Raw genomic sequence first — 23,614 nt, 5'->3', positions numbered from 1 at the left:
AGGATACTACCTTTTTTGAAGTTTCCACCGTTGAATAGACTTCTATATGTTTAAAAATACATCAAATGATTAGCCCTACTCTGTACTAAAATTGAAGGTGGGGAAAAAAATTAATATTGAGAATATGTTGCTTCAGGATTGTGCCCTTCCTATCCAGGACAAAAATAGTACCTTACTTAATCATATCTCTTTAAGTATTCAATAAGTCAGCCCAACTATGAGTTGGCAGTCACTGCCACTGTATCACTCCCCATGAATACTTAAAGGAAAAGGCTCAATAATCACTGCATAGCTACAAGGTGTGCAGGGAGAAATTATGAGCAAAGTTAAACTCCTGTAGTTGCCATCCTTTGAAAATAAATAATTGATATTATCCATACTTGGGGGGATTCTTAAAGAGTGGTTTTGGTACATATTGCATTGCATCACTACAATGATGTATTTTTGAGAATCTGCCTTAAAACTAATCACAAAAATCTCTGAAGAGCAGACTTGGCAGATTCAACATAGCAATGTTAAACAAAAAGAAGTGCTTTACTGGTCATCAAAAGGAATGAGGAGGATACTGAGAACCATCTGGATAATCAATTAAACTGGCCAAGAAAATGCTTCAGTCATTCAAAAAAATGGAAATAAGATAGCAAACGCATATTTTTAAATATTTTACTGAAAATAAACAAGTGTCTCTCCTCTGGCAAACCTCTGAATAGCTTCCGCAGATGAACAGGGTCCTAATCCAACAAAGTATATGTAAGCACACCAGTAATTACATTTATTCCATCCAGTTTATGTGCTGAAACTTACATATGTATTTAGGGCACTGCTGGACGGGGACCCAACCCGAACGATGCACAGTCTGTGCAGAGCCCGGAGGAGGGGTTTGTTTTCAGCAGTCCATTAAACCTCGTGCTGGACGGTACCGGCCTCTCTCGGAGAGGCCACTTTGCGGATTTTTTTTTTTTTTTTTTTTAAAACAGAACTACGAGTCCCTGGGACAGAGCCCGCGTGGCCCCCGAGGCCCCGGCCCTGCGGATGCCGGCGCGTCCCAACACCCGCTCCCAGCGCCGAGCACGGGGCGGCCGCCGCCCGGGGCGGGCCGGCCGAGAGGGCTCCGGGTGACCCCGCGGCGGCGCAGGTGAGCGGCGGCTCTGCCGGGGCTCGGGGCCGGCTGGGATCCCGTGGGATCGCGGAGCATTCCCGCAGCATTCCCGGGGGGCAGCGCGGCCTTTGTTCCCGGGCCGGGCGCGGGGCAGAGCGCGGCCCGCGCGTGCGCGGTGGGTGGCGGGAGCGCGCCTCGGGAGCGCGCTCGCGCGGAGGCGGCACCGGCGGGATCGGGATCGCTCGGGCGCAGCCGGCGCGTGCCCGCGGCCGAGGGAGCGAGCGAGGGGAGGGAGCGCGCGCTGGGCTCGGGCCGCGCACGGAGCGTCTCGGCCGGAGCAGCGCAGAGAGTCGGCCCCGCACGGAGCCCGCGCCCATCGGGGGAGCCAAGGCCGCCTCAGCGGGTCCCGCCCTGCCCGGCGCACACAGGTGAGCGCGGCCCCACCGGGGAGCCCGAGCGGCCGCGGGGGCGGCGGGAGCGGCTCTGCCCGGCGCGGCCCTTCGGCCCCCGCCGCCCGCGGCAGAGGCCCCGGCGCGGCCGCGGGGCGGGCTCGGGACAAGGCCCCGGCGCGGCCTAAGCGCGGCCCGGGCGGGCGGAGCTGTGGCGGGGCCTGCGGGCCCGAGCGGGGCCGGGCGGCGGCGGCGGCGGCCCCGGGCCCTTCCGCCGGGCCATTGTGTGGGTCGGGGGCGGCGGCACGGCCCGGGCCCGCTCCGCCCGGCCGGGGCTGCCCCTTCGCTTTGTGGGCTCGGCCCTGCCGCGCTTTGTGCTCGGGCGGCGCGGCGGGGCCGGCGCGGCCCGGGGAGGCGGCCTGGCCACGGCGGGGCCACGGCGGGCCCGGGAACAGCCTGCCCCGGGAAATGGGCCGCTCGTGGCCCCGCCGTGACATTCCCCGGGAGCGCGGCTGGCTCTTACCTAATCCGGGCAGGGCAGAGAGGGAGGGAGGTTCTGGCTCGTCCCTCGGGTTCCCCTGCAGAATTAAACGCCTGGAGATCTTCGTTCTTTCCCGTTCTCCACGGTTTTAAAAGGACGGGAAACAACAGTGTTTGTAGTGAAAGGCAAAGCATTCTGAGTATTTATTCATCGAGTTTCTTTTGCCGGTGGTGAACTGGTGGCACTTTTGTTATAAGCTCACGTTCATACAGTATTTCTCCACTATTCTCTCTGCAGTCTCTTTTTCAACCAGTCTGGGTGAATATTGCCTTTCCCCTGAAAGCAGTTTAATCATATGCTACATAAATAAAGTGGTTTAATTTGTTTAACCTGGCAGATGAGTGTCTGTTAGGAAGCCCATAGCTAAACTGGTCTAGGTCATGGAGGACATGGGATATTCCACGCGCGGGACGTAGTTTCTGTTGTCTTCTAATCTCCCTCCCAAACTCGAGGTTATCACGGTGCATTCCAGACGGGTAGGGAAAATGGAAGGGAGTCTTCTCAACCCTGATTTATTCAAGCTGGTCTGCGAGAAGATTTGAGTTACTGGGATACAGGTAGACTAATACAGAGAGGCTTTTAGGATAAAACTTGGATTTCTGGACTACTCATTTGTTACAGAAAATAACTGGGGTGTATACCTAAAGCATAGGTCGATTAGTTCTACTTTTATCATTTGTTCTATGCTGTAACATTGGTGTAAAAATCGAATGGTAGAAATCATAATTATGTTATTGTCAGTGGAAACTAATGTTCTTAAATAGCCTTAGTACTTCTCAGAGCAGTGAAAAATTGTGTAGGAAAGGACAAGGATAAGGCTCATCCATCAGTGGTACAGTTTTAGAAATCTGTTGTGACCCAAGAATTCTGAAACTCATGAAATGATGGGCATTTTTGACCTGGAAGTGCATGTTGTGATGAAGTATCTTAACCATTAGCGTGTCACGTCTGTTGATAAGGTTTTAATGCCACAGTCTAATTAGACTGTACTAAAGGAGTTAGCTCAGAAATTCAGTGGCTCCAACTAAGTAGGTGTGAACTAAGGAAAGTAAATACTTTAAATAACATGAGTACTTTTGATACTTAGGTTTGAATAGAGTTGCTACTGTTTGCTTAGTATGAATTGAGAAAGAAATCCTGCTCTGATGTCAGACAACTGCCTCTAATGTGGAAGAGGGGGGAGCATGAGCATGTTCATATGAGAAGCAACTCTTTTTGGTCTCAAAATTCAAAGAAATCAAGTAGGACAGTTTTATGAACTCTGATCTTCAGATGAAACAGTCTGGAAGACTGTGCATGCAACTTCTGTGAGGAACATGATGTTCTTAATTTTAAGTTAGAATTGCTTTGCTCTGTTTTTCTGTGGTAATAGTGCTTGTAGCCGTGTGTCAGCTTTAAGAGCTGGACTGAGTTTTGCCAAATAGATTATCAGTGTGTTTTTTGCTTTAGTGATTGTCTCATTTATGGGAGCCAACCAGAATGGTCAAGGTGAATCAATGGTATTTGTAATTCTGGAGACATCTAAAGAACTCAGTCCTTCAGTTGTAGTGCATGTGCCCAGTCTGCAGAAAGCCCAAGTGCAAAGGGTGTTTCCAGCTGCTGATTGCACTTACCTGGGTCCCTGGCTGCTGCTTTGGGGCTACCTGCTGCAGAAAGCAGCAGCAGTGAATGAGGATGCTGGCAGGCTCTGGGTCATCTCAGCCATCATGTGGTGCCTGAACCTTAGGATCTCATCTCTGAAGTTTACAGTCTTAAGCGTCATGAACATTGTAGATGCAGAAGATTTTTTTTTACTGGATCCTTTTTTTGTTTGTTGCTTTGGTTTTTGAAGGGAAGTTAGCTTTAAGAAAAGTGAAAACTAGTTGTTAGTAAGAGATACCCCTTTTGACTTTAACAAAAATACACAACAATTAGAGAGATATCATTACCTCAGTAAAATGTTTTGTTTCATTAATAAAAAAATTTGTGGTAAGCAGTTTACTCTTTTTCAAAATGTATGTTTCTTAAATGTTTGGTATCATGATAAAAATTCAATTTTGGTGTATGCCTTCTGTGTACAGTATCACAACATGGACTAGGAACTGATAGGCATATGTACTGTGTTGTTACCATGAGCTGTTACTTCAGATTTATCTGAGTTTTTCTTATTAGCACTTAATTGCACGTAGCAAAAATCTTCCTAAATCATTGACTTGGGGCAGTTTGATATCAAGCTATAGTATGTTTAGCTGCTAACTAAAGCAGGAAGACAAAACCTGGCATTAATGCCCCATTAACTCTTTAAGGTTTATGCCACTATAGATATATATTCCAGTTCTGATCCAAACTGCATACTGTGTTTCTGCAGTGCTCAAGACAACTATTTTAAATATATGCCCGTGTGAGTGAATATATAAAATGGTGATTCTTTGTGTTATCACAGGAATAATGAGAGATTTGGTTAGTAATTCCACAGTGCTTTAATCAGATAAAGTGCTAGATAATTACAGCTAACCAAATGGTCCACTTCTGATTTTGACTTGTTTTTCTTTGTAGAAGCTGAATACAAAAACTGAGGTCGGCTGTGTTTTCAGTGAGAAAGTAAAATATTATTTAAACGGTAAAGCCTGTATTTGTCCTATTGCATCTGGAAATGGGTTTTATAAAATTACCATGGATATATTCCAGGGAAACTGTTATAAAAAGAGCAGCAAATTGCTCTACAGACAGTTGTTGTTGACTATTCCTTTTTGGTTTGACTTATCCAGAAACATGTTTGTATCTTTTGTTGTAGCAATTGATGACCTTGCTGAGAGATGAAGAAAAAGAGGGAGAGTGTAGTGATAACTTCTGCTGCTTAAAAAATTAGTCATCAGCTCCTTAAAAGTGAAAGAGAAGTTCTTTGAACTGTGGTTTGTGTGGCTGGCGTGGTTTAACCCTGGCTGGCAAGTAAGTACCACGCAGCCACTCTCACTTCCCCACCTGTGGGATCCAGGAGAGACTTGGAAAAGTAGAAGTGAAAAAAACTTGTGGATTCAGATGAAGACAGTTTAACAGGTAAAGGAAAAGCTGTGCACACAAGCAAAGCAAAACAAGGAATTCATTCATCACTTTCTGTGGGCAGGCAGATGTTCAGCCATGGCCAGGAAAGCAGGGCTCCATCGTGGGTGATGGTTACTTGGGAACACAAACGCCGTCACTCCAAATGTCCTGCCCTTCCTCCTCCTTCCCCCAGCTCTGTGTGCTGAGCGTGACAGCAGATGGTCTGGAATATCCCTTTGGTCAGCTGGGGTCACCTGTCCCAGCTGTGTCCCCTCCCAGTGTGTTGTGCACCCCCAGCCTCCCCTCTGCTGGGGCAGTGTGAGAAGAAAAGGCCTTGAGGCTGTGCAAGGTCTGCTCAGCTATAGCAAAACCATCTCTGTGTTTATCAGCACTGCTTCCAGCACAGATCCAAAGCACAGCCCCATTCCAGCCACTGCAAAGAAAATTAACTCTATTCCAACCAAAACCAAGCACAGTGGCATGAAATCTTTAAGTTAAATATTTTAAGGTTCTTTTCTGCAGTTCTTTCAGGTAGTACTAAATGGAGCAAAACACAATTTAGTCTTTGATGAAAGACTACAGTTGCTTTTCAAGGTTTTTTTTTTAATGCTGTCAAGGAAGAGCATTTAAAATGCCATGCTTTCAAGAGTCATGTTCAAACATGTGGTCAGATGAAATATGTAAAAGGAAAACTATATATGAAGGAAAATTGTATGTTAAATTTTGCTCATGTAAGGATTGTCCAAACATTTTAACTGCAGTAGGAGTATTTTGAAACAATTTACAGTTATACTAGAGGAGGGAAAGCTTGAAAATAAATTGCATAAAAATTGCTAGAACTGGTGTCTAGCTTAGAAATGTACATGTATTAAAAGACATAATTTTTGGTTTCTGTTTGCTCTGTATTACATATCTTTCATGAGGGAAAGTGCTGTGTCTTCTGTATTTTGCAAAGGGCTGGCAACTGAAATGTGAAGTTTCTGAGTTCTGTTTTGTAATTCTTAGTACACCTTGCTTCATGCTGAAATGTGATGTAGGTATTAGTTTGAAATGGGGTTTAAAAGTAATTTTTTCCTGTGATTTTTCTAAAAGTCAACATTATTTCTAATATATGTGGTTATTTGCTGTTAACACATCAGTGTTAGGAAAGAAGAAATAATAGAAGATGTAGCACTGCACAAGCTGTGGCACATCCAGGGTACAGTTCTGCAGTAGCTAAAAACAGTTTCTGTTGGACTGCCAGTGTTAACTTGCAGTGTTTCTGCCACCAGTGTGAATGGGGCAGTTTTAGTCCCAAGTTTAGTTGCCAACTCTCTGCCTGTGAGGAATGGGTACCTGTTTGCTGGGTCACTGCCAGAGCTGCGTGGTGATGCAGGTTCAGCTCTGCTGCAGGAGCTGGGGGTGTGCTCAGGAGCAGTGGAGGTGAAGACTTGGGGCTAACAAGGAATGGCCACGACCTCCTTTGCCGCTTGGTCTCGGTGTCTTCCTGGTGTGCCAGTGCTCAGGTAGTTGTGCAAGACTGATCTTGTTGAATCCACTACCTTAAAAAGAAAGAAAACTAGTGGTACAGGGCAGGCAGCACACCCACTGGTGTTGGTGGCAGCCTTTTGTTTGTTGTAGAAGTGGTGGTACAGTCTGACATGCTCTGTGTGTGCCTGGCACTGGGGAGCCTCTACCTGCTGGAGTGTTCTTTGTGCTGTAGATAAACCATGTTCTTCACGGGTTTGTAATGGTATCTGAAAGCTCTTAATACTGTAACTGAGCAGTTCTTAAAAGTGCTATTAAAATATTTAAGAACCTTTAAAACATGTAATGTTGCTACTTTCTCTTTGAAAGATAATGTCTGTAACTCCCTGTATCAGCTTAGATAGTCCTTAATCCTGTCCTTAGTTCTGTAAAAATGGATTCTGATTTTTTTTTTGAAACCTCACTACCTCTTGTAATTTTTTTTTTTGACCAGATATAGGTCTGCTACAGTTTCATATTTTAATTCTTAAATTACCTAATATTTTTTTGGAAATGATGTGTGAAACATGCTTTGATATGCATTTGTGTGTTGATAGGTATATAACCTAATTTTTAAATTCATGTAAAGTTGTTCACTTTTGCCTATACTTGAGCCTTAAGTTTTGCTCCTTTCCATCTTCTTATGTGCAGTTGTCTTCTTTTAAAAGCTGTGAAAATGCTCTGCTCAGCTAATATTTTGATTTCTGAATGACCGTTTATTTTGAAATATATATACACGTATATTTATATAAAAATCTTTAGAGTCACAAAATGACTTTGATTCACAGGAATTTTCCCCTCTTTTTAGTGCATGAAGGCGTTAACTCAATTGAGAGTTAATTTGTGTAGGGTTCTTCCCTCCGTGGCCGATATCTGTGTGATTACACAAGTGTGGTGAGGATGTAATTTGGAGACTGGTTGCACAGGTGTGACCAGGGAATCATTTGGCTGGCAGATGTTGATGGTGTACTATAAAATTTTAGTCTGGCTTTGTGCTAGGTCGAGTGTAATTATTAGAAAGGAAATTTTACAAATAAAAAATGGACATTCTTCTAAAACAGCACCTGTAAAGCAGTGATTTTAAGAACACTTTTGTGCATATTAAAACCAGCTGCTGCCTTAAACAGTTTTATTTTAAGATCAGGTGTTCCATTTAAGCTAAAGTTGTTCCTCCATGTACTGTTGTAGTTCTTCCATGGATACAGGTGCTTGTCTACTACTGGAGTTGAACGTGGGCAAAAAGAGCGTTTCATGAAGCTGCTCCTTAATGAGAATATGAGGGAGTAGGCCTAGGGTTGTCCATGGAGCTTTACATTTTTTATTTCCCAATTTTTGAATGCTTGACCTTCCAACCTATTGTATTTTGGTAACACTCCTGTAAAAGAAAAAGGCTAAAAAATACTGAAGTTTACAGCTGTGCTTTAGATAGTGAGTCACTGCTGGGATTTGATGTTCGGGATTCAGCACTGCAACATAGACTCAGGTTTTGATTTTTACTACATAATGGAGGAGAGGACAATATTTTACAGAGAAGGACATAATGATAAGTCTTGCATTTAGAAAGTGCAGATAAAGAGAACGTGAAGTAGCAGAAAGATACATCTACGCCTGTCATTTCCAAACCTTTTATAATATCTTGTGTTTTAATTTCTGGTGCAGACTCAGGCCTGACTTCAGAGTGATTATGGTTGAATTTTAATTTTGTACGCCATGAAGCATTTTTCAGGCAATACAGATAAGTGAAATAGTGAGTGCATTTTACTTGGCATTTGAGATGTACCTGATCAGAATTTAATGGCAATAAAAGAACATGTGCTTCTTTTGCCTAAGAGCTTTTTTCTGTTGAATTTCAATCACTTGCTTGAGAATCTGGGTACTTGGAGCTTCCCAAAAAAAGCTGAGGGAATTTTTTTGGTAATACAAGGATCCCTCTTATGAAAGGTTACTTTATTTACCTTTCATAAAATCAGGAGGCCTTCATATTAGATACTATAGAAGTAGTGAGAAGGGTGTTGCCAATGTCTCCCTAATTTGTCTCTTTAATGTACAAAATACTGGAGTGAAGAGAGGGCAGTTATCCATATGTGAGCAGGAGTTGGAAAGTAAACAGTGATTGAAGTCTGATGATTGCTAACTATAAAAACTGAGATGTTAAATAATTTAACAGTGTCTTTTAGTGTGTAATGATATTTAGTTATTACTAACCTGAAGTAAATTCAAATAAGGTCTAACAAGGTTAATTTAGTGTCCTTATCAAGTCGTTTCATTCCCTTTGCATTAATGTCTGAGGCTCACAGCTACTTGTGGTAGCTTAAAACCTGTAAGAAGCAGGGAAGTACTTGCCCATGGTGACTCAGAAGCTTGTGACAGAGCAGGAACTAACCCCAGGTCTCCCCTGCCGCAGACTTCTGCTCTCGTACCACTAATCGTGGGTTTGGTTGGGGATTTTGGAAGGTTTCAAGGAATGCTCAGTCTTTTCATGTCCCGTGGTGCTGTGTGCAGTCAGCAGTTCCACCCAGGCCTGGTCGCTGTGCTCGGGCTGGACACTTGCTGGGAAAGAGCTCTTCTTTGGGAGATAAAGCTGCATTTTAAACCTGAGGTTCTGATTAAAAGCTGTAGAACTGTTGCTTTCTGCAGCAGTGACCAGTCTTGGCTGGCAGTAGCCAAGACTGAGAATTTGAGTAATGTTGTAATAATGATTTTAAAAAATATTTATTATTGTGGTAGTTGAATCCTTGTTCCACAGTTTTACAGAAACAGTTGATTCAGAGTGGATGAGTGGAGAAAAACTAAGTCAAATAAAACAGTATTGATTTTAATTGAGGCACACGTGCTTCAAAGAATGAATGCTAGAAACACAAGACATGCAGAAGGTGGGAGTTTAAAGAAATGAAGTACTGAAAAGAGTGGAACCATCAGAAATGTGAAAATCTCGCTGTAATTTTGTACTTTTTTTACTAAAACTGTATATTTCTTTCAATGTAAAAAATTTCAGTGTTTTTTCTGCCTGTGGCCTGTCTTAGATTTCCACAGCTCTCCTTTTGAATTAGTAGCATACTAGGAAAATCTTACTTCCAAAATGCAGAAATGTCCATTTTAAAAATACAGACTTGATCCTTTATGTTTTAAATGTTGTGTTTTATTCTCTTTGTGATGTGTATCTGTAATAAAATAAAATAAATACCTTATCTTTATTGGACATTCTTCTAGATATTCTTTCTTCTGAAGGTTAAATGGATTTTAGAAAAACCCAGATTTGTAAAAACTCTCACTCAGAATGACTAGAGAATCTGTGTATGTTAGTACTAGAGGTTCTGAAAAATTCATAATTTCTGAGGAGTTAAAAGTTAGGCCTCCAGTGTCACTAGTCTGTGTTCTACAATGCTGGGTGTTATTTATGTGTAGATTCCATATCTGACATACCTTGGGGCACCAAGGTCTGTTCTCTGGAATGAGTATCTCTGTTCCCCAGGCCCTCCCCTCCATATTTGCCCTCTGGGGTTTAGATTGCCATTCTTTACAGGACTTCACTGTCACCAGGACTGCATACAAGAATACAGAACAAATGAAGGATCACAGGAATAAATGATTATATAAAATGGAAATATATATGAACCTCAGCAATGAACAACATGTGGAGGGATCTTTATAAAAATAGTCAGTGTAGGTCATCCTGTCCTGACTCTTCCTACAAGTGGCTTTCTGTGTCGTGGTCAGGCTCTTCTGTAGGCCAGTCTCTCTTTGCAGGCCTCCTTGGGCAGGTGTGGTTATTTTGATGGTCTGCTCCCTAGTGCTGTTAAGTTATGCAGGGAAAATATTGAGCATGAATTTGAATTGGAATAGTTATCACAGAAAGACTTTGTAAGTGAAGACACATCAAAGTACAGGTACTGGTGTAGTTGAGCCTTACTGAATTAAGGTAGGTGCTTCCATGCCACACCCTCTTCCCTGTGTCTGCCACAGACACAGGAATGGTGATGCAATATTGCATGGCAGTTACAGCATGCAGTGGAGAATATAGGCTTTGCAAAATCAGACTGAGGAGAGAAATACAGCCCCCAAAGTGTCACACTTGGTAGGATTTGCTGTGAATGTTTACAGAGGGATTTGGGTTTGTTTTGTTTTTCCTTTTTTTAATTCTAATAGAGTGTGATTATATACAGAGCCCATCTATGATACCTTGTAGAACAATTAAGTGCTTCCTGTTTAGATACTTCTGAAAGGCAGTATGTGTTAGAGCATGAAAAATAACTTGCCTTTTTTTTTTTTCTGGTGCTGTTACTAATTCACTTTGTAGCTGATCCTCCTGTATGCCTCTTAATTGTTATTGCAACATTGTATGTCTAGAACTTCTTAAAAGTTAACTATCTCCCTGTGTTTATAGACATTATTTGGCTGAATTATTGTTGGAAGATGATCCTGATGCAGCTCAGTTCAGTGTGCGCTTTTCACAGTGAAAGGAAGCTAGGTATTACTGAAAAATTAAAAACTGGTTTCCCTGTTATGTATTGTTTGCATAGAGATACCTGTATTTTCATAGGAAATTTTTCTTTATTTTCTTAGGTTCTGCCATCTTTATTTTGAGACCTGTACTTCTGCTTTACCTCCATGAGCTGTCCCGTGCCCAGACCATGGCAGCTCCAGACGGGCACAGTCCATTTGGTACCTGAGAAGGCTGTGTGGGACAGCTCCTGCTTTGAGTCCATCCCGTGGGGTTTGGTGCTGTAGGTCCATGTGTGGGATGCTGGAAATGCAGGTGTCCTGTGTCATTGGCTGACTGGCACCAGGGACACAGAGCAGGGACACAGGGAAGGCAGGAAGGAGAAGGCTTTTGTCACAGGTACCAGGCAAGAGTGCCCAGGATACAGCCTTGGGCAGTGTTTCTTTATCCCCATCTTCACACCTCTGTAGGATGTGGGATTTGGCAGTGTCACAGCAAGATAAGTTATTGTCTTGTTTTTAAAAATGAAAATGAAAAATATGGTAAAGTCCAGTTTGGAAGTGGTCCATGTCTTCTTAATGCAAGTGCTTAGTTTTGATTTGTATTTAAATAATGGAGCTTTTCTCTGTACTTTTTTTAACCATGTATAGTTTCACTATCTACTTTGAGGCTTAACTTTCTTTTATTATAATAGATTGCCAAATATCAATAATGTTTGATATTGTTTCTTATACCAGTTTATTTAATGTATTGCTGAATTTCCTTTTTCTCACAGTGGCATTTGGTAAATTGGTTTTAGTGTAGCTTGAATTTTCAGGAATTTCCTTGATAGTTCCCCTAGCTTTTGCTTTCTGTCCTGCTGCCTTTCCTTCCAAGTTCAAAAGACAAGAGACATAGATGTCCTATTTTGCTTTATAATTTGTTGATGGTCTGAATTTCCAAAGAAACCTGCTTTCTTATTTAGTGCTACATATAACTCTGAGACCTAGGAAGGCTTGGATGTTCTCCGATTATACAGTACAGAGGGAGTGGTACAAACTCAGGTTTTGGCCAGTGAACAGACATTTTTAGTTTTTGAGGTTTTATCAGATAGTTATATTTTCTCAAAACTGTGTTCCTCAGGTTGTCTTTGTTTGCAAGGCTGGAGTAGCACAGCAGTATAATCTCCAGTATTCCATGTTAAATTGGATGTTGAAGCTCTGTTTGGCTACAAGTTATTCACTTTTTATAATTGGTGGACTTGTTTGTTGCATTTAAAAATTAACACTTCAGTCATAGGTGTTGTTTGCTAATGTGATTTTTATGTGGTTGTTGTATATCTTCTATAGGACACTGTTCCTTCTTAATTTTACATTACGAAGTTGTTGTAGAACATCTTTAATAGCTAGAAAAAAAGCACCTCCTGGATTGATGTTTAATATTCTGGCATATCTATAGAGGAGAAACAGTGTTAGTGATGAAGCAGAAATCAAACAGCACTAGCCAAACTCAGGGGTTTGTGTTGGATTAGAAACAGGTCACTGCCATTTGGTGGGTGTAATAATACCGTTTGTGTTTACATGGTGCTGTTTGTATCTGCATCTGCCACATGGTATGTGTTGAATTTGGAGAGGATCTGGATTGTCCACCAGCCGTGACTCAGTTGGTGACCGTAGTGTGTAAGGGGAACACCTGGGATAAGTGTTAAGGGCTGGTGGCTCACTGCAGGGATAGCCATGAAGACAATAACTGATTCCATGATTGTATGAATCCACTGGGATCTCCTTTCCTGGTGATTGGAAAGCGGGGTTGGTAGGGTGAGGTGCAAGGAAAAAAGATACCTACAATTTCAGGCAGATTGGGTCACTGCGAGGTAGTGGGAAATGTTGAAATTGTGTGTGTGGAAAGGAGATGAGCTGGACAGATGATATTTTGGAAAAGGAAATCATCATGAGACTTTCTGTAAATTTTGTAATTTTATTTTGGTCTTATTTTATAGTATCGTGTTACATTGGATTGATCTAGCTGTTGCTTATTATGCAGAAAAAGAGAAAGCCCTGAGGTGTCTGAAATAAATAGCATAGTTAAGGGCACTAAAGAAAACAGTGTCTGGAAGGGTTGAAAAAATTCATAATTCATTATTGTGTTATATAGTTGATTAATAATTTATGTCATGAACTGTCTTGTAAAAGTGTTGAAGTAGGCCAGGAGGTGCAGAGGCTGTGTCTGAGCAGGGATGCACCATGTCAGTGTCCAGGGGTTAGAGCTGCAGGAGCAGGCCTGTGTTTGATGCTGACTCTGCCGGGCCCTTGGGATCTGAGAGAGTTGTAAGAGATAAACTGATGGACTTCAACGTGGAAAAACCTTGGGCCCTAAAATGTCTTTTAAATTAAACAGAAATTAAAGATACTAATTTCTTTTAAAATATTTGCAAGCTTTTCTCTAATACAATCTGTGCATAATACACTGGATGTGTTTTGACTGCTGAAGTGTGAGTTAGGTGGTGGTGAGGACAATATATATTATTTTCAACAGAGCTTGCTAAAACTTCTTTCCCTTTTGTTTTGCTGTGTGTTGACAATTATGAGTGCAAGAGGGGACAGAGGAAAGGTAGTTTCCTTGGACAATTACTTTCAGAAATAGTAAGTATGTGTAATAGAAGAGCTGGCTTTTCCATAGTGCTATAGATGATGTCCTCAGTAGTTTGAGTTCTCATAATTGAGCAGTATTGGCACAAAACTATGGTATCCAGAGGTTTTTTCACATAGAGTTAGCCTAACACTACTTAAATCTTAGAGTTCTTATTAACACCTGTTTAATGAGTATTTAGAACAGTTAATTAGCTTTTGTGTCTTTACATTCTTGCTTGTATTGCATCTTGAAAAAAGTAACCTATGTTTTTCACAACTTGGAACACTGTCCTGTTCTCATTTCCAGTGCTCTGTAAACAGGGTATTGTGTTTAAAAAGGTCTCATTTCAAATATGTACAATTGAAAAACTTGAAAGGTTTTCTGTTTGGTGGTGGCTGTAATGCATTAGGAGTGCATTTTGAATGGAAGTCTCTGAATTCAGTTAGTTCTGAAATGTAATAGAAAAAATATTTTATCCATCACATATAGACATTTGTGATAAATCATTTTATCTGTCCTTGTATCACACTTAGGTGTGATGAGAGATTTTTTTCCCCTTCCATCCGTTAAGATGACTATACAGAACTTTTGTGGTTTTGTTTTTTTTTGTTCCAAAACTAATATTGTTACCCTCTCAAAAGCAAATTAAAGTGTTAAACACAAGTCTAGTCTTGATTGGGTGAAGATGTGAGAGAAGATACGATATCTGATATGAGAGAAGTGGATGGTGTTAAGTTGGGTTTGTCAAAGGTGCCCTGTATTCCAGTGAAGCGCAGGAGATGTGATTTCTAGAATGTGTCTGGAGGTAACACCTTGGAAAGGTGAGAAGCTGAAAGGGTATCAGTGTAGTCCTGTATACTGTTGTTAATTCCCTGGCATGTCAAGTACGGCATCTTTGTGAACTTCACTTGAAACTGCTCTCCGTGGGCCTGAGCCTCTGCAGAGCTTTTCAAACAGTGGATTGGTTGTGTCTTTCCATTGTCCGTGTTTCTGTTACCTGCCCGGGGTTCCACAGGCTCTCTCCCCTCAGGCATTGCACACCCTGCTGCAGTGGAGCAAAGCAAGTGCAGCATTAGCTGTAACCTGTCCAAGGACCCCTGGGGTTGCTTTGGGGACAGCTCTGTGCTGCAGGACAGAGCCCAGGGCTTGTTCCAGACACTGCAGAACATGCTCTTAATTTCTCAAAAGCTGTTTCTGTGCAGATTTTCTTCAGCTTTTCTGTTCTACTCAGAAACTTTCTTGACTCTTACTTGGTGGGATGATGGATATTGCAAGTTTGGGGATGAGGCTGAAGGAAGCCTTGTATTGAATTGGTAGTTTTTGTTTATAGTAGTTGGGCATTATTGGCATGTATTCAAGTCCTGATACAAGTCTTCCTTGAACAGAACTTGGATTTCAAATAGTAAGAAAGCATTTTTACAGATAATTTTCTCTACCCTGATACTGTAGCCTTACTTTTTATGTGACCAAAACAAATTATTGCAATGTGTTGTTCTGTTGCCTCCACTGAAAGTTGTACTTCGATGATCTTATAATCATTACATCAGTATTCCATAAAGTCTAAGATCTTCTGAGCCCACTGTGTGCATCATGCAAGCGTGTTGACTTGGTTTTCAGCTCCTTTATCCTTAAACTGTTTAAGTTTTTTAAGAATCCGTGTGAATATTTAAATATGCCACATTTTCCTTGAGATTATTAGGCTTTTGCTTATTGAATAATCTTTATGCAAATGGAGAAAATTCCTGTTGAATAGAACTTTATAGGTCCACAGTGGGAAATGCTCATCTGAGGAGTATCCTTGAAAGAGCAGGAAGTGAAGTTCACGTGTTAAAAGAGTTTTGAGCGGATCTGTAGCTTTTAAAGAATTTTTTAGGGAGGATGATGAGCTCCGTCGGCGTGGAGCAGGGGGCTGTTGGTCAGGTCCCGGCCGTGCAGAGGGAGCTCCGTGTGCGGAACGCGCACGGCTGTGGGGACACGCGGTGCCGGGGCAGAGCCGGGTCCCCGTGGGCTGGGCCGGGTCCCCGTGGGCTGGGCCGGGTCCCCGTGGGCTGGGCCGGGTCCCTGTGGGCTGGGCCGGGTCCCTGTGGGCTGGGCCGGGTCCCTGTGGGCTGGGCCGGGTCCCTGTGGGCTGGGCCGGGTCCCTGTGGGCTGGGCCGGGGCTGTGCCCGGTCCCTGTGGGCTGTGCCGGGGCGGGGCCGGGTCCCTGTTGGCGGGGCCGGGCCGGGCCCTCCCCCGGCAGGCACAGGCCGGGCGGGGCGGGGCGGGCGCGGCCCGGCGGTGCCGGGGGAAGCTCGGGGAACCATTTTGGCACCGGGGCCGGAGCGGCCGCAGCGGGGCCGGGCCGTAGATGGGGCCGGCGGGGCCCGGGGCGGTGACTGCCGTGCGCGGCGCGGGGCCCGCCGGGGCCCGGGGGCGTTCGGCGGGGTCCCGGCCCGGCCCGCGCCCCCAGCGCGGCTGTGCTGCCCCCACACGCCATGAGCTCCGCGCCACATGAGGGGCAGAGCCGCCTCCGGCGGGCCGTGTTCCTGGAAGGGCGTCTGGTCTGCGTGTCTGCCGGGGAGTAGAGCCTGCAAGGGGAAAGGTAGCGACGTTTCCTTGCGTTATCGCAGCATTAAAAGCTGGGGTTTAGGAGCTGTGAAGTCGCCTCCCTCGGGAGGTCTCGGTAGCCTGTGCATGTCACCTTCCGCACAACACTGGCGAGAATACTTTTTTATCAACAGGTCGGTGCGTTCTGATGTCATGAAGGACAGTTCTTCTTGCTTTACAATTAGGAAATCTTAAAATACATTTTCCCCGTTTTAGTCGTGGTTAGATTTTTCGAATATGTGCAATCTTTTGGATAATTTGAGTTAAAGGAACTAATAGTCTTGAAAATGACACCTAGTATGCCTTAGTTTATCACTGTTGCTTAGAGACTTATTCCCAGTGTGTGCAAATATAGATAACATAATAGCAAATACTGCATGTAGGGAGTAAGGGGGTTGTAACTAAAAATATCTTTAAATTTTGTTTCCAGTTCTGTAGTTGTTTTTCCTTGGTTTGTAAACAAGTCACTTGGTTTGTATGGTTTTCATAGTTTGGTGGCTTAAATGTATTACGCTGTTAGAAGTTTTACTTGTGATTGACTTGTAGTTTTTAACATAGCCATAAAAAATTAACTTCTCTGACTTTTCTGTTATTATATATTATTCATCTTTGTGTTAACAAGAGTGATGAAAATGCAGGCTTTGGGCAGGTTTAGGCTTGGTAAATTACAGTTAATGGCTTTATCCAGCTTTTTCCTTGCATGCTAATCATCTCAGTGGTTTGGTTCACATGTTCCCGCTCATTTTCATTCCCTGCTTGTGTGAGGTGCTCGGCTGTGGAAGGTGTGTGTGAAGGCTGGTCACACAGTGATAACACACAGTCCTGTTCTCCAGTGCTTCCAGAGCTTAGAAGGCTCAAGTGGGAAGTGCATCTGTGCATAAGGTATTTCGCAAAGTTTGTAGGTTGCTTAATTTAACTGTTGCATGGGTTCTGAGAGGTGTAATTAAAGACACCCGAGCTCACCCAGCTCGTCAGACTGCCCAGGGAACTGGTCTGACGCAGTGGTTTTCACCAGTGTTATCTGCGGGTTGCTGGGGATCCCTGGATCAGGACATACAGGGTCAGGCAAGATCCAGCACACACAGCCTTCTGAAATGTGGGTGTTACGATATTTGAAGGGAAGCGTTTCCAGAATTGTACATGTGACTGTGGCTGTGATTCCCAGGCGAACAGCGGGATCTGAGTTGGTTCTCCCCTGTACAGTCGCTCCTGTGCGTTTGTTCCAGAGCAGGGCAGGGTCACGAGCTCCCACCCGCGGGTGCTGGGGAAGCAGCAGCACTGTCAGCTGCCAGAGGCCTTGCTGTTCAAATCCCCTCACTGGGGCAGCATCACTTCCCCAGAACACATTCTTGATTTGTCACAGACATCCTAAACTTTTTCACCTGAACTGGAATGCTTCACAGTAGGAAAATGTGGCCAAAAGACACAAATATTCTTGACATATCTCTATAATATCAGTTAAGGTCCAGCACTGAAAACTACTGCATGGATTTTTTTTCCTGAAGATGGTAATTGGGTATTTCTAGACCACCAAACCTGAGATGAAGCAATAGAATTTGAAGAGTTGAGAAGATGCTATTACTGGGCTTGTGAGACTTATAAAATCAGTGACTGAGTATCCAATCTTAGACACTCATGTTTATCTAGCTCTGGACTAAGGAGAAGTGCTTCTGTAGAGGAATTTGGAATTGCCTGTCTATGATTACTTTTGAATGTCAAGGGATAAGTCATTTTGCAAGTTGGAATCTCTTAGTTCCCCTCCTTTGTGCCATGAACAGTGCGTGTCTTGCAAAAGCATGCAGAGTATGCTGCTCTGAGTTATCTGGTCCAAGTATGAGTAAGTTTGTGGGTGAAATGATGCTAAATATGGGAAGCTTGCCTATTGCCTAATATTCCCATGTCAAATAGCAAGGAGATTAAAGATGAGGTTTATTTTGAGAGCTTTATACGTACGTGACAGATACAGAGCTAATGTACTCGCAGAGAGGCACTGAGGGTGGCTGAGAATTGTACTGTGGAACAGAGGCCAACTTTGAGTAGTGTTTTGCCTAACTGTCCTTAACCTACAAAGGTAATGTTTATTTTTTCAGAACTGCGTTTATTTTCTTGGGTAGCACTAGTAATTCCTCTTGCACAAGGAGGAGGAGAGTTAGGGGTTGCAAAAAGTGTAGCATCCATAACACGTTAACAAATATGGTACTTGTACCACATCTGTAGGAATGCTCAAACAGGCTGTTTGTCAGACAGCTGTCAGACCTTTGTCACCTTTGTGTGGGGACAGCAGAAAGAAAAACTTCAGTGGGAGCTCCACTGAATGTAAGACTTCATTAACAGGGCCTTTTCAAGGGACTGCAGATGTTTGAGTTACTGACATGGTAAAATTAACTCTCAGATTTAATCTTTTTTATTTCTTGTCTTACTTAGGAAATTCAAGAAAATAATTGCTTTGTTTTTCTTTTCTGGTATCCTCACAAATGGTTTAGTTCAGGAATCTGAAGCAGTAGATGTGCTTTACAAGATGTGGGCCCAGTAACAGAGTATTGAAAACGAAGAGTCACTGTCCTATCCTGGGAAAAAGGCAGGGTAGCAACTTTCTGAGCTGTGTTTTGCCTTGCTAGTGTTTTCCAACTTTTTTAAAAAACAGTTGTACAGTAAATATGATTACTGAGAAGGTCATCTCCAGAAAATCTTTTTTTTTTCATGAAAGATGACCAGTTTGTCATACACAACAGCTTAAAATCCAGCCTTAGAATTGTTCCATAGTGCTCCAAGTTCTTACACACAAGTGATCTGGGTGAAACATTTCATAAATGCAGTATTAAAAAAAGCAAACCAACAACAACAAACTTATTTTTAGCATATCTTTACTTATCTCCCTTGCAGCTTTCAATAGATAAATTCCACTGCAGAGCACTTAATAGAACTTCTTCACTTGTTAAATTTCCGTGTCATGCAAGTGTCTGCATCGAATGTGCACAACTGATCTCTGTGCGTAACATACCCATGTAATACAGTTTGTGTTACGTGGGGTTTTTTGCTTTTATTTCTGTCTTTTCTCTTGAAGCTTCTTTGTAAGTGAAGAAATTCTGTGTGCAGAGGAAAATACAAGGTGGTTAGATATTAATTCTTTTCTCTCTTCTGTTGCAGACATGAGCCGTCAGACTGCCACAGCACTCCCCACGGGTACCTCCAAGTGCACACCGTCGCAGCGGGTGCCCGCGCTGACGGGCACCACAGCCTCCAACAATGACTTGGCCAGTCTCTTTGAGTGTCCCGTGTGCTTTGACTATGTGCTGCCACCGATCCTGCAGTGTCAGAGTGGCCACCTGGTTTGTAGCAACTGTCGCCCCAAACTTACGTGCTGTCCAACCTGCCGAGGCCCGCTGGGCTCCATCCGTAACCTGGCTATGGAGAAAGTTGCCAACTCTGTACTATTCCCATGTAAATACGCCTCTTCCGGCTGCGAGATAACTTTGCCGCACACGGAAAAAGCAGACCACGAGGAGCTGTGTGAGTTTAGGCCTTATTCTTGTCCGTGTCCCGGTGCTTCATGTAAATGGCAAGGCTCCCTGGATGCTGTGATGCCACACCTGATGCATCAACACAAGTCAATTACAACACTGCAGGGAGAAGATATAGTGTTCCTGGCTACGGACATTAATCTTCCTGGTGCTGTTGACTGGGTTATGATGCAGTCTTGTTTTGGCTTCCATTTCATGTTAGTGTTGGAGAAACAGGAGAAATATGATGGTCACCAGCAGTTCTTTGCAATTGTACAGCTGATAGGAACACGCAAGCAAGCAGAAAACTTTGCTTATCGACTCGAGCTAAATGGGCATAGGCGGCGATTGACTTGGGAAGCAACTCCTCGGTCCATCCATGAGGGAATTGCAACAGCCATTATGAATAGTGACTGCCTAGTCTTTGACACCAGCATTGCACAGCTCTTTGCAGAAAACGGCAATTTAGGCATCAACGTAACTATATCCATGTGCTGAAACGGCAATCAAACCTCTTCAGGCCAGTGTTTAAACCGTTGCATTTAATTTAGCAGAAACTAGGGTAACCATCTTTGACTGTCAGACAAATTCTTTGGTAGATGGAGGGTAGACATAAATGAAGGTAAATAAAAGGAAAGGCTGTTAAATTACAGGAAGCAGTTGCATGTAGTAACTAATATATTTAAAATAAGTCAACAGTAAACCACTGAAAATATATATACACCCAAAATGGGCATCTTTTGTATTAAGAATTGATTCTACAGGAAATGTTGTAAAATAATTCTAAAAACTTGTTTGTAGATTGATTGTACTGTTGAAAAGGATACTGTTTCGTGTTTTTGTTTGTGTTTTTTTCCTCCCCCTTTGACTGACAAGCCATGTTGAGCGGTCTGGTCTCTGGCCGCTGCTTCCCCTCCTCCTCCCACCCCCTCTTTGTAAGTCACTACATAGTATTGCTGCTGTTTGTGTATATTTTTTGTGTATTTGCTAATTTTTATTAACTTCTAGTTTTTCATTAAATAAATATGACTTTCTTTTCTGTAATTCAGGTTTTTCTCTTTTTTGTATCTTTTTAAAATTAATTACAGGTGTCATCTTTTGATATGCATAATTGCTATGGTAAAACTTATATTTCTGTATGTTTGGTAAATTTTGTCTCTTTCCAGTAGTCAATTCATTGGTGATACTGTTCTTAATTGAGCTATTTGTGAATGTACTGAACTCGAAAGGAGTGCTTATGTTCAAAGATGTGTCAGGAAAGACAGCTCCTTTAAAAACAGGCCTAGATGTTGTTGTACTTTGAGTTATCTTCTAACAAAAATGAACAATTATTAAGAATTTTCCGAATTTAAAAAAAATAATAATTCACATTTCAAATTTAGAGATGCTTAGAAACTTGATTGCATCCTTGTATTTGTTGGTTTGCAGTACAAAGAAGGTATTGTATTACACAGTATTTGTAATTATAAAAGCAGACCATTTGTTTAAAAAAAAAAAGGCAGGCAGTGAGATGTTTTCAGTCTTTTTATATTTGTCATTAAAAGAATACCTGGCAAATTAAAGAAAACACAGCCAGCTTCTGCTTTTTGCTTTAGCTCAAAGTTTGACACATTGATGCTCTTGCTCAGTTTCTTGTTTCCGTGTCTTTTGGTTGTTACTAAAGCAACTGTCTGGAAGTGACTTTTGTATATCATTATGGTGACCTGATACACATGACAGTGCAGATGAATCTCTTGCAGGTGTTTCACCAGCCCTAAAGGCTCTGTTTGGGCTTTTTGCAGACTGCCTGTAGGTGAAAACCTTAACCACAGCTGTATGTGGCATTTGTGTTACAGAACAGAGACAGACAGAAAAGGGGAAAAGCTGCTTCATCTCAAGTGTTGGAAAGAAATCTGCTAGTCTAGCAGACGCCCCTTGGGGAGGTAGTCTGGCTATCGATACTTTTGTAACACATTAAAATATGGTTTATTTACTGTGCACTGTCTTAACTTTCTTATGAGAAGTTGATCTGTTAAGACAACTCGTTATTATTTTGATGCATGAAGAGGTAAGTAGTTCCACAGGTAAGGAACATAAAATCCATTGGGTTGGATTATTAAAGTACTACAGAAATAGTTGGCTTCATGTAGTAAAAGTTTCACTCTTAAAATTTGATACTTAGGCTGTTTGACCTGTGCACAGATGTAATTTAAAAGATGTACTGGTACCTTGTGACAGTAGATAAGTGCTTCCAAAAGTCCTGCAATCTAGCTTTTTTTTCTTCTTTTGAATATACAACTGTTTGCATTTTGCTAAATTCAGTAATTATTCTCACCTAAACAAGCTTGTCACATTTACCTCTGTTTTGTCTTCTGGTCTTTGACAGACTTTTGGCAAAATACTTCAGATCTTTTAGAGGAGGCCACGGGTCCCCTGCTCACTGGTGCCTGGCTGGCTGGACTGATGTCCTCCTGCCAGCTGAGCTGCCTCCAGCTCTGGTTTTTTTAGGGGAAGGCAGGGGAGAACCCGAGGGTTCCCTCCAGCCTGACACGTGCCCTGGGAGAGGCCGGGGCTCTGCAGGCACAGGTGTGTAGGGCTGGGCACTGTGTCTGGAGGGGTTCAGCCTTGGGTTGTGTCCCCAGGAGAACTGTGACTCTGAGAACCTTGTTGTGCTGATCTGCAGTGAGTTTATCTAGGCTGGGATGGCCTGAAGGTCAAGACTGTACTTCTGAAGGGGACTTCAAGAGTGGCATTTGCAATGAGCTCCAGGAGCTGACTGGTGTGGTCAGACAGGTTGGTTCATGTCTTACAGATGACAAATGCTATAGCATAACTACTGTATGCTGACTTACTGTAATGTAAAATAGTACCATTTGGTGTTTAAAAATAAATCTGTATAAAATGCTCAATGTCCATCATCAGATGGAATGATTAAAGAAATTACACTTAGGCCCAGATCCTCAAAAGTATCAGGAGCCTAATTCAGTGGATCTCCTCTAAAGAGTGTGAGGATCTGGTAAGTCAACTACACTGTTATATATGAAAAAAAGAAAACATACTAGAAATCTGTACAGTTTACTACCTTATCTAAAATAAATGGTGTATTAAAGCCTGGCATTGTCTTAACATTAGCTATTTATTTTAGAAAGTGCTGTTTTACTTTGCTGTATTGGGAAAGCGTATTCAGATTTGTCTCTAAAAGATGAAATGCAGTAGACCTTGCATTTGTCTGCTTGCACTACCTCTGTGGTTTTCATTGCCCTTTAAAAAGAAAGCCTTAAAATGTTTGACAAATGTGGATGTAAATATTCGGGTTCTGTTGTGACAGTTCCTGCTAGTTCTTGTTTGCAGTAGTGCTTTAAAATTAAAGCAGGTGAACAGTTTTGTATTGCTGCCTGTCCTGTTGTTTTATCCAGAATCTTTCCAAAGCTACTGTGATTAAAGCAGGAATGCACTAGTGGGATCCTTACTCTCTGTAGCAATTCATAGTGTGGACAGAGGAAAGGAGCTACCACTGCTTTTTTTTTTTATCTCCTCTGATAAGCTTTGGCTATTTCAGGGTATTCTTCTGAGGGCCACGTTTAATATCAGGTCCATTTAACTGTCAGCTGCAAAGCAGAATCCCCGGTGCATTGAAATTACTTCAGAAGTGCTTTGCTGCTGCATGGAGGGTTATTCTTACCACCTTCCAGAGTGTGTCTGTCGTGTCTGATACAGGGGGTAATGCAGAAGTTTTATTTAAAAAAAAAATCAGCAAAATAAAAACCGTGTGAGCTCTGCCAGCAGGAACAGCAAACAGGCAGTAAGTGCCTGGCATTCTCTTCAGAGTGGCCATGGACCCACCCCCTCTTTAGGTGAAGTCCATGTGGACAAGACTTAATATGGGAGTGGTGTGTCAGGCAGAAAGTCATTGCTTAACTTTTCTGGGGAGCAACTCCCTGT

At 42.7% G+C, this 23,614-nt stretch overlaps 1 protein-coding gene across 3 annotated transcripts; it reads left to right on the top strand.

The window, feature by feature from the left end:
* Positions 1-1,001: 1,001 nt before the first annotated feature.
* SIAH1 (siah E3 ubiquitin protein ligase 1) lies at positions 1,002-23,060 on the top strand. 3 transcript variants are annotated; one of them, XM_039386197.1, is made up of 2 exons: positions 1,002-1,135; positions 19,341-23,060. In XM_039386197.1, the coding sequence occupies exon 2, from the start codon at positions 19,343-19,345 to the stop codon at positions 20,189-20,191; it is 849 nt and encodes a 282-aa protein (XP_039242131.1). In that variant the 5' UTR covers positions 1,002-1,135; positions 19,341-19,342; the 3' UTR covers positions 20,192-23,060. The 3 variants fall into 3 exon arrangements, with proteins under 3 accessions (XP_039242131.1, XP_027588518.1, XP_027588511.1); XM_027732717.2 differs by lacking the exon at positions 1,002-1,135 and adding an exon at positions 1,319-1,527; XM_027732710.2 differs by lacking the exon at positions 1,002-1,135 and adding an exon at positions 15,985-16,188.
* Positions 23,061-23,614: the final 554 nt, after the last annotated feature.

This window comes from Pipra filicauda, unplaced genomic scaffold (genome assembly GCF_003945595.2).
Source record: "Pipra filicauda isolate LSUMZ 115617 unplaced genomic scaffold, ASM394559v2 scaffold46_size3722508_pilon, whole genome shotgun sequence".
NCBI lineage: Eukaryota > Metazoa > Chordata > Aves > Passeriformes > Pipridae > Pipra > Pipra filicauda.
The sequence above is the reverse complement of the archived record's forward strand: the minus strand, read 5'-3'. Positions and strand labels throughout refer to the sequence as shown.